Genomic DNA, 11829 nt, shown 5'->3' with positions numbered 1-11829 from the left:
ACATTCCACTGTTCAACTCATAACATCAAATTAACATTACTACTAAAAGAAATCCTTTCATTTCCGTTAAATTACATAGCTGTCTGACTCTGTCTAATGTTCAATTTTTACGAAGTATACATAACTTCGTATTTTCTTTGTTGGGTCAGGACCACAAAATATTGTAACATTTTAATTATCCCAGCCCGTTGACAGTAAGATGTTATGAGCTGATCAACCTATATATATATATGTGTATGTGTGTGATATAGGTTGTGTCAGTGATTATTAGGACACAGTGAGAAAAGTTGAAAATTATTTCCATGATGATAAATAAGACAAGGTTTGAGTTACAAGCTGCACAGAAAAGCTTATGCATCATGGTACTTCAACCATATGCGAATGATTATTTTTCCAACTGAATGAATCATTTGTGGCATGTCATGGAAGCAGTTGCACTTGCATCATGGTCCTCAGTGCTATCAGTATCGCTGTCACATTGTTCGGAGGCTAAATCATTCTTTCCACCACCTTCTAACAACTTTGGTAAGGTGGAACTGCAGCTTGGGTGATTGTAATTAGGTTGTGTTGTGTGGAATGGCATGTAACTTGCAGCACAAGGAAGAAACTGGTATCCATATGTGGAAGGATAGTGTCCATGAAGATATGTATTTGGTGGAGGCCAATACATCACAGGTACAATAGTACTTGCTGGTTGTGGTGGCAGCATATAATATGAATTGTTATTACCAGTGGCAAGAGTTGGATTTGGCATGTGATGAGGAGTATCTTGGGAAATCTGAGATGGGAATGGGATAGAATGAAATGCTGCCATTGCAAATTGAGTTTGTGCTGAACCTGTTGGTGCTAATTGTTGATGATATGATGGGGCATTTATAGAACTATAAGGCTTGAAGATGTCACTAGTGTTCTTTCTCCCCTTGGATTTTGCAGCAACTGTTTTTCCAGTCAAGTTTTCAGGATTTTTGCTTCCCTGCAAGGACAAGACCATATTAGAGTATGTTAATGCATTGTTTAGGTAACTATTATTAGAGTTTTTTACTTTACATTGTCACATGCAATTGGAATTGGAAGAAACAGCTGCTCCCCCTCAGCATCCTCATCAGTCCTGTCATGGATACCATTATATTTGTTAGGTGAAGAAAGTGAAACTAGATATATTGTTTCATGATTTTGATAAACCTGTAATATTTGTGAAGCAAGTCTAAGTTGTGGTATTTGGTTTCTCTCTGAACTAGATCATCAGGAAATCCTGCCATAAACAGAAGTGTGATACCAAGTGCCTTGAAGAAGAAGCTTCCACTTCTAATATGAACCAACATTCCCATTCGGCACATAACTGGCCCAAATGACTTCAATTTGTTTCTTCCCATGCGCTGCCTCACATACCTGCCACATCAATCCAATACTACAATGCTAAAAGCCCGTTTAGGAAACAACAAAAGCTACTTTTTTTTATTATGAAAAATCATAATACGTGTGTTTTGCATCATTTAAAAAAAAACTTTTAATTTTTTGAAAAAGTAAAAATACATGATTTCTCGTTCTCGATAAGTCATTCTACCATTTTTCTAAAAAAAATTGACTTCTCCACCACCATTTTCACACAAGGTTCCATCTCTTAGAAGCACTGTTTTTCCACCACCATTTTCACATCATAATTCATCTGCTAAAAGTATTGACCCTCTCCCACCATTTTAAAACAAACTATCTACTGCATATATTTCTTCTAGTTTTTTTTTTATCATTTTACCACTCTATTTTTATTATTAAATTTGTATTTAATTGTGTGTAGTATGAAATCTCAATTTTAAATTATTTTTTTATATGTAATTTTATTTTTATATAGCTTGTTATTATTTTCATACTTAGTTATAACAAATTAACAAGTTCTTGACCCTAATAAAAGAGGAGGTTAATAGGAGTAAAAAAAATAAAAAAATAACAACAAAATATACATTGACATATATTTTATATTTGTTTTTTATGTTCACCTACCATATCATAATAACTAATTACATAATAATTTTTTTGGCATTATCATCAAGATTATTGTGAATTAAAATTTTATTACTATTCACAAGGTGAAATAGAAGAACCAATTTCTAATGATATTACGTGGTAAAAACCAATGGTCTAAAAAATAGAACTAACAAGAGAATAAATAAAGAATCGAACGATTGTAATCTTAGTGATTACGTTACGTAAACATTTAATATTAAAAAGTATTTGTTATCATCATCATTTTTATTTTTATTTTCTTATGTAAAAAAATTGTATTTTTGGAGTTATTTATCCAAATGCTAAACTTTAAAATAAGTACTTTTATAACTAAAAATCTAAACACAAAATAACTTATTTATAAGTTGCCATTAATAAAAGCCTTTATACTTTAAACTCTTTTTTCCAAAAGAGCTTGTTTAAGTTGTTTAACCAAAGAGGACTTAAATCCTAAACTCTAAACGGTTAGATGAATCATCCAACGATTTTCAACTATTAATTTTATAGAAAAGTATAGGTAAATAATGAAAATTTTAAACAATGTAAACAATGAATATATTGGATGTTTATTTTACTAATGTACGGATGGTTATTTTAATATTAAAATTTAAATGATTAATTTAAAGGTGTAGTGTATTTTTATTTGATTGATAGTTATTCATATTGTTCAAAATAATCATTGTTTACCTAACATTTCCCTAATTTTATATAAAACAACTGCATGTAAATTTTTACCTACACATTTCTGAGATCAGCAAGAAAGAACTTACTCATTTTGTGGAAGATTTCTTGTCCTTCCACCATACTTAATGCACAAGAATAAGAACGATGGACAGCTAGGATCACATGGACGCATGGCATTTTCTTCTTCAATTATCTGGACAGGACACAACACAGGGTTCTCTCGATTTGGATAAAAGATTTTCTTCCGAACACCAGGATTCTCATATAAAACATGCTCCTGCAAGAAAATATGTCCTATGCATCAATATTACACTATTGAATTTATGAAAATAACTGAAAACTGATTCAATCTCTTACTCCAGGGTTTGTTGGTGATACATATGGTTCTTCTTTATTCAAAATGCTAAAATGTTTCAAGTCCAGCTCATACATATCTTCACAGCCATGTCTTATGCCAAGGGATGAAAAAACTATGATTTTCCTTATTGTGTGGGACTGAGCATTCTTTTGTAAAAGGGCTTCAGACTCTATTATCCTCTTAACTTCTTTTGGGCTAAAAGCCACCTTCGGAGGTTTTTTGTTCTGTGATTTAAGTATGATGAATCCTGATGAAGGTACCTCAAATTCAGTCTCTCTAATTTTTGTGCCTTCTTGTGATTTGACTTCTCTCTTCTCGGAATGATTTGTCTTTTGATTTTCATGATCATCTTGTTTCACATAACTAGCTGAGTAACCTTTTTTTTCATTAACAGTTTCAATAATGCCTTCAATTTCTTCATGTCTTTGACTAACTCTATCATCATCATAATTATCATCACAGTCATCATCACTATCTGTTTCATTGAAATCTGCAACAGATTCAGAGTCTGCTTCATTGATTAAGCACTTTGCTGGATCAATGCCAGGTCTATACTGTGAAGCCATTTCACTTTTGACATTATTATTTTTCTCTTCTTCATCAGTTGCTTGTTCTATCCTCTGCCTTTTGAATTTCTTTGAGCTTGCTGCACCTGCATGTTGATGATGACTTTCCTGATATCAATAAAATAATTTCCACCTTTTAATAATAAAACTGAAGTAAAGTTCAATCATGAAGGAATATTAACTAAACACTTGATTTTTAATTTTTTAATTTACCATCCCTCCTCACTCAGTAGGATAATTGATCATAGTGCCTTAATCTTACAGCTAAAAGGTTTCAGTTGGTTAAAGAAATAGCAATCAATAATTCAACAACATTAATGACTTATGATATCCCTATTGTAGCATATAATACATAAAGGGAGTTTAACCAATGTAGGAAAGTATGAATTATCATGCATAGATATATATTACAAGCCAAAAATGTAGAGTCAGAAATAAAAAAATAATATCATACTTGAGTTTCTATGTTTCTTTCTCTTAGCTGAGCTTCCAGCATTGATATTCTCTTCATAAGCTCCGAATTCTTCTGCCTTTCTCTTTCTAATTCAGCTGAAATCTCAGCAACAACATTGACACTCTCTCCCTTAACTTCTTGCTCTATTACACACAATGCCGAGGCATTGACCAAGCTTGAACAGGATTGAAGTTCTACCATTGAGATTTATGTTAATAATTTATCTGAAACTCTTTGGTTTTGGATTCCAAAAAACGAGATATACCCTCTAATCAAAACTTCAACCTTCCAATGTTTCCAATAACAAAACCTTCCACCATTATATAGTATATAGAAGATATAATTCCTAATGGTTCACGGTTGCAACTTGGCATGAAGAATGGACCCTAAAATATTGGATCATTTGATTGTTAAAAGAGCATTGGAAAGCACAAAAGTTCAGCCTAAGGCAAAGGGAAGTAAAACATGGATATTGAGAAGAGCTTTTACTCTCACTCTACGGAGAAAGAAGACTAATGAAATCAAAGTCAGTGAATGAAGAGAGGAGAATGGGAAATTGGCAATGATATCAATGCAAGGAAATGGTGCCTTTTAGCGTTACCACGTGCCTCTCCTTTCATTGTATTTTGTGCCACATAAAAATTGCTATTAACTTCTGATTGTAGAAAAGCAAAATGTTGGGGAGTTGCTTTTTCATGTGTATGTGATAGTAGCTGGTTTTACATACAACCCAAATTATTCTTTTTCAAGGTTTCTTCCATTTCAATCTTATTTTTTTTAGTTTTCACTCAGTATTACACTATACTTAGTAGCTAGTATTTGTTTTGGATTTCTTGTTTCAAAATCCAAGGGCACTACAAATCATGTTATATAAAATAATAAAACCTTATTGCTTGTTGCCGCCATCAATTTTCTTTTGGCAAAGCATTAACCTCTCAATTAATGACAACTCAGCCTTCATCTTTTAATTAACATGTAGTTGCATTCATTGTCTTGTTTTGAAAGCCTGAGGCAGCTGTATCCCAGTTTAACAGCACTCTATTAGCATCCGAGGCAGCCTTCACATTTATTATTACATTGTTGTTCTAACAGTGTATTATTTAGCCATACTTTGTGCACTTACTTCATTGATCCTTTTGTTGTGTTGGCTATTTCAAGATGCAAAAGAGACAGCGTGTAAGTAGGTCTCTGTATAACAACAGAATACCTGTATATATAAAGCAATGAAGGATTTCAGGGGTTTTTGGGGCACAAAAATTATTGGAAGAACCGGTATGCACACGTGCATGCATATACTGATATATATATATATATATATATATATATATATATATATATGCAACTCAGTGGGATGCGTAATAGACTAAGGTATTAAAGAAAGAAACCTCACGTGGGGCGGATGAGCAACCTGAATATGGGTTGTCATCTTAATACAAATTTTGTTACGAATATTAAGAAAAATGATATTTGTATTTTCTTTTTTATACACATTTTTTTGGTACATATATTTTTTTTATGGTATAGTAGTAATTATTTTATCTATTTTCACTTTTTATCAATCACTTTAAATGCCAAAAATAAAAACTATACAAAAAAAAAAGAGTGTATACAAAAGTAGTGCATATAACATTATTAACTTGGTATGTAGTAAAAACATTGGATACCATTTATCCTTCATTACTTAATTAAGAGGAGACAACAGACATTGTGCCCAGTTTGCTTTGAGGTTACCCCAAGAAATGGAGTATGGAATCATGTCATCAAGTTAACACCAAATATAATTGTATATCAGATTATAAGTTAGTAACCAAAATATTTCTTGAATTATATGACACTATATAATTTTCCACCAGATAATACGTTAGTAATCAAGCTATCACTATTTTTTTTAGTGATATTTTTCAATTCGACAAGTCAATAATTAATTTGTCACACGTTGGAGTGTTATTTTAGAGTATTAGAGGCAACAACTTTTGTGATTTGTAGCCATCAAATAACCATTAATGATGATTTAATGGTGTAAGATTGATGTAAGATTTCATTTAATAGCTCACTTTTTATTATTGGTTACATGCTGACCAGAATTTAATAATCCAATGTTGAAGATTGCCTTCTTTCCTCAACATTAGACTGCTCATATATCCTCTTGGAAATTTCCTCTGCTAGCGGGGGATAAGTCTTCTCCATATCAAGCACGATGCCGGCTTCGTTATGATCTTCAAAGAGATTCTTGAAGTAATTTACGATAGGTAGACAATGAGAATACTAAACATATGAATAATAGATACGTCTAATATTCAATTTAATAGGTATGCGGATGATTATATTTATTATTTTTAATCGAATGGTTATTCTTTTGATTCAATTTATTCATGCACAGTTAACAATGACTGGATATTCAATTCACTAGGTATGTAGATGATTATTCTAATCTTAAGGTTTAGGAGACAATTTGGGATGGAGTATTTTTTTTATTGGATTATGTTAGGTAACCAATAACTTTCTTGAACAACATGAACAATCACCAATCAAATCAAAATACATTACACCTCCAAATTACTCACCTAAATCTTAATATTAGAATAACCATCTACACACCTAGTGAAATGAATATCCGATATATCCATTATTCACATTATTTAGTATTTTCATTGTCTACTTATATTTTTTCTTTTTCATTTTATTAGATTAATTTTAGAATTCATTATTCACCTTATTTATAAAAATCATTGTCTACCTAACAAAATTTTTATTGATTGGTCTACTGAATCTTTAATCCACTCTCCATTATTATATAGTCCTTGGAGAATTTCTAAATTTTTTGTTAGATAAATTGAACAACTCCTAATCTTAAGTATTACATCACGAATAAGTTCTTATTATACAATCACACACCCAACACTAAAAAGTTCCATTATTTAGGGCCTTAGTTGGGCATCATAATTGCAGGTCAATTATTTCTGAGACGAGGCCCATATTTTTATTTTTCATTCAGGTGTCCATAGTACTAAACCAGTCCAAAAAAACACAAAAGACATAGTACTAATTAGTTAGTAATGAGTATTGAATTATTGATGACCAGAAAAAGCCTTAACTATTGAATTCCTTGACTTCCACAGTAAAATTAATTGCATAACTACACGTATTTTACATGTGATGGTTCGTAAAGAATCTAATATTTAAAACATTGAAAATTTTGGTTCAAGTACATACAAAATTAACATACAAGAATCATATTTTTTTATGTAATAAAGAGTAGTTTGTTTAAAACATGGTCCACTTTAAAAAGAGAGTAAGAGAGTCATCTTTGGTTCCATTGGTCAAAACATTCTGTGCTTATCGGAATAGAAGGACCGATGATTGTGATATAGATTTCTAAGAGTGGCACAACTTATAAATAACAAATTAAAATCTCAATCATACTTTGGCACCAATTCTACAAAACCAGTGGTCCAAAAGGGACAGGAGTTATGAGCCCAACGTAGAAGAGTTGCGTCGTTTTCATGCTAAAAGAGGTGCAACCAATGGCTTGTCACTCAGTCTCTTAATATGGCTCACTCTCATTCTTGGACCCTTGTTAACCAGTAACCATCCAGTGGCGCCATCCATCCCTTTTCCATTAAAAGCATTTGCTGTTCCTCTCTCAGTGGGCCACCCGTTTTTTTTGTCCACAAATATTTTTGGATCAAATTGGATTTAATGTTTATGGAAAACCTCCTAACAAGTTTTATCTCTTTTTTTTTAATTTAATTTTGATACGGTATAAAATAATTTTATACATGAATGATCATCTATGAGAATGAATATAATTGTATAACTATGTAAAATATTTTATACTGTCAGGACATTGAAATTATATCAAAAGATTAATGAATTTTTGCATTAAATATTTCATTTATTAATTATTACTTTTGACACTCAGCATGTAATATTATTATTATTATTAGTTTATTATATATACATTCAATTTCAACAAAATGATATCACAGAATACTGTTGCTAAAGTCTAATGTTTGCATTAATGTAATGGATCGGAGGGAACAGTACTTAGAACATATGATTTTTACTTACCGAAGAGAAAAGACAATTCTCTCATTTCACTACATTTTTATGGAACCCTTGTGGATTTCAAGCCAAAGTCTTTGCATGTATGATGTATCTCCTATAAGAAGACCTTGTTAAGACTAATAAGGAGATATTTTGCATGGTAGCAAATATAAGTCAACTACCACATTAGTATACACACCATTTTTTAGGATAAAATTAAGGACATACGTTTAATTAATTCTAACAATCACTTAAACTAAGTCTTGTAATATGTATTATTGTGTCTATAGTTTCCCGAATCCAGATTTTTTTTTTTTGAGTTATTATATTTATATTTATAGTAAAAACAACAAAAGTAACATGCTCTAATTCCCTGAACAAATAATGGTCCTAATGGACTGGTCGGGTGACTTTAGCCTTGTTGAATCAAAAACCAAATAAAATTAGGTCCTTGTTTTAAAAAGTGATAGTGTACGAATTTATGTGATTCTGATTATTTGCAATAAGAACCAACCACCCAAAGTTCTATTGATTGAACACTTTCTTTAGTTTATTAGACGATGCTTCGGCCTCATTCCTTCACGCTTGTCTCGTTCTCATCCAATCCTAAAATACTATTTATTTAATAATTAATATTCAAACAACCATCAGCTTGGATCAACAACACAATTAATGTTCAAGATGAGATTAAAGTGGTACTAGTTCAAGACGGTCTTGATTCTTCATAGAACTTCAATATCCAACTATAAGTTTAGGCTCACTGGCCGTAGGGTTGAACCACAAGTAGTCCACAACAAAACTCATTCATCCAATTTTAACCACAACAATTTTTAATACTATGCCAAAATTTTTAAATTAACACAGCACCAGCCATTAAGCCTGATTAGTGATATTAATATATTAATATTAATCAACTCAACCGCAAATCGGTCCAATTCACCACCTTATGCGTGGCGGTTCAGCCGTAGAAACCGGTTTGGCTCCAAACGGCATCGCGAACCCGCCGCATGTCGCGGCCCTTTAACGTGCGACCCACTCCTTCAAAAACAGAGTTCGCCGCCATCTTCCGGCTGCGCGCCAAGTACTCGTGCGGTGGAACCATCTCAGAATCGCCGTGGTCGTCGTCTTCGTCGTCAAAACCATCTTTCATCTCGTGCAGCGATTCCACCGAATCCACTCGGAGTATCTTGCTCCAATCCGGCACGTTCACTGGCGCAGACGCCGCCACGTGGCGACCCCGACGCGAAGAAACGGCGTCGTGCTGCGCGCGGTACTGGTGCACGATCCTCGAGGAGGAGGTAGCAGTCATGGCGCCATTATTTGTCCCGGCCTTGGGGTCCTCGAACGCGAGGGAGAGACCTCCCACGTGGCGGTGGTGCGAGTGGTCCTCCCTGCGGCGGGGAGAGGCGCGTGGCTCCCAGTCGTCATGTGAGAGAGTGAGGTGGCGGTCACGATCCTCCGACGAGGACCAGATGTCCTCTTCCCGGAACTCGGAAGTTTCGGAGGCGGTGGAGGCGTGGGAGTAGGTGGTTGTGGCAGCGAGGAAGCGGTCGCTTCGCGCGGTAGTGAGCTTGCGGCCTTTGGCCATGTAGCGAAGCCAATAAACCAAGCCAAGAGGGTGGATGGTGGTGGTAGTAAGTGGTTTTGGGGATGAGAGCGATGCAACCTTCTTACCTTACCCCTTCTAACCTGGCTTGGTTTTGGCATAAGCTTTCTGCTTCCTCCTGCCTCCATATTTATAGCGTTTTCTTTCTTACCATTTCATTTCAATTTGAGTTTCACCTGCATTTTGTCTGCATTTCCCCTCCTATATATTCCCAATCATCTATTTTAAATTGATTATGATATATGTCAATCTAATATAAAATATATATTAAAATATAAATATATTATAAATAAATTAAATTATATATATATTTATATATAAATATACTAATGATTAATTTTAGTATATAAATAATATTTTTAATATTTAATATATATAAAAACTTAATTATTATATTATTTATTTATATAAAATATATATTAAAAATAAATTAAATTATTTATATATAAATAAATTAATTTAAAAAAATTGCATAAAAAAACAAGTTAAAAATATAATTTTTTATTTTATTTTTTTTTTAAAATAATATCTTAACCTAATTAAAAAAACGTGAACATGGAAAAATAATTGTAAAAAATTTAATTAAATTTAGTTATAAAAGGTCCATGAAAAGTACAAATCTCTTCTCAAAAACAAAATCCAAAAAACGCTATTTGCATTTGAGCTAATCCAGTTGCATACTCTTCTAACAATTACCCATACGTGCGATCAATTAAATCAAATTAAAGTTATTTTTGCTTTGTGTTACAAGAAATTCAAAACCGAGTTCTGAAAAATAGAATCTAATTACTTTAGGTGAGTGATAAATTCAAAAAATTTTGATAGAAGAGATAAAATTTATATAATATGATAATAATTTTTATAATAAAAATAGTATGTGTATATAAAAAATTAAATATTAAATTATTTATTAATCACTATATATCTGTACATATGTTGTTTAACTTATTTTCAATGTGTATTTTATATTTTAATATATATTTTATACGGATAGTTATTTTTTATATGCATATAATATGATTATTGTTAAGATTATATTTTGTTATTGTAAAATACGATTAGCCTTTAAAATATCTAATATACAAATTAAAACATTAAAATAGAAATTAAATAATATTATATAATTTAAAATTCTATTATTTTAGGTTTTATATTTTTTAAAAATTAAGTAATTTTTTTTAAACACTACAATCAAAATTTTTCTCTTTTTATATATATTATCACTAAAATTATTTAAAAATTCACTTTCCAACACAATTAGAAGTCGATTCTTATTGATATTTATAGTTAGAAAAATTCTTTCAATTAATATAGTTGTTACGCAAAAATTAAAACTAATATTAAAAAACCCATATCATCAATAGACAAACTCGATCTTAATTTAGGCCAAATTAGAATCACCAAGCAACAAGCAACGAGAAATTGCACAGAAACTTTTACAACAAAATTTCACAACAAAGAAGAAGAAGAAGATGAGGATTGAATTTCAATTTACTAGTTCAACCACAGCAGCTACAAGCAACGTCAATAGAAATTACAGATCAAACCACAATTTAGAACGGCGAGTGGGGAGGACCAGCAGAACAGCGGCAGCGGTGAGGGTCGTGGAGCAGCGGCGAGGACACGGGAAGCAGTGACGAGCGGCAAGGAGAGCGGTGAGGGGCGAGGACTAGAAGAGGCGGCAAGGACCAGAAGCACTGGTGACAGTGGAGGACACGAATCCATTCAGCTTGCGCATCGCTCCCTCTCTCTCTTCGCGGTCAGCGACGGTGGCTCAACGATGTCGACGAGCCCAGTACGATGATGCGGCTCAACGGCGACGACAAGCCTAGGACTACGACGGCCTCCGCCCTTTCCCCTTCGTGATCCCGTCCCCTTTCTTCTCCCCCCTGGTGGTCCCTTCCCCCATTTAACCCGTTTTCTTTCTTTCTTTCTTTTTTAATTTTATATTTATTTATATTTTTTAATTAAAGGTAATTTAGTAATAAAAAATAAAATTGTGACAAAAATGACGATTTTAAAATTAAGTTAAACTTTAAAGATGATTTTGTAAGTAAAAAAAGATTCGAGACGGAAAAAATTTTCAACCTTTACCTTAAGGACAAAAATTGTA

General features: G+C 32.5%; 2 protein-coding genes across 2 annotated transcripts; both read right to left on the bottom strand.

The window, feature by feature from the left end:
• Positions 1-285: 285 nt before the first annotated feature.
• LOC112705722 (uncharacterized) lies at positions 286-4405 on the bottom strand. The gene is made up of 6 exons (XM_025756644.2): positions 4064-4405; positions 3043-3717; positions 2772-2962; positions 1183-1389; positions 1048-1108; positions 286-973 (listed from the first exon to the last, which is right to left on the bottom strand). The coding sequence occupies exons 1-6, from the start codon at positions 4262-4264 to the stop codon at positions 407-409; spliced, it is 1902 nt and encodes a 633-aa protein (XP_025612429.1). The 5' UTR covers positions 4265-4405; the 3' UTR covers positions 286-406.
• A 4401-nt stretch (positions 4406-8806) lies between these two features.
• LOC112705714 (protein S40-6) lies at positions 8807-9907 on the bottom strand. Its single transcript, XM_025756631.2, has one exon. It carries the CDS (start codon positions 9696-9698, stop codon positions 9069-9071), a length of 630 nt encoding a protein of 209 aa, XP_025612416.1. The 5' UTR covers positions 9699-9907; the 3' UTR covers positions 8807-9068.
• Positions 9908-11829: the final 1922 nt, after the last annotated feature.

The sequence above is a fragment of the Arachis hypogaea genome, chromosome 1 (genome assembly GCF_003086295.3).
Source record: "Arachis hypogaea cultivar Tifrunner chromosome 1, arahy.Tifrunner.gnm2.J5K5, whole genome shotgun sequence".
NCBI classification, from domain to species: domain Eukaryota; kingdom Viridiplantae; phylum Streptophyta; class Magnoliopsida; order Fabales; family Fabaceae; genus Arachis; species Arachis hypogaea.
This window is presented reverse-complemented; position numbering and strand designations above follow the sequence as displayed.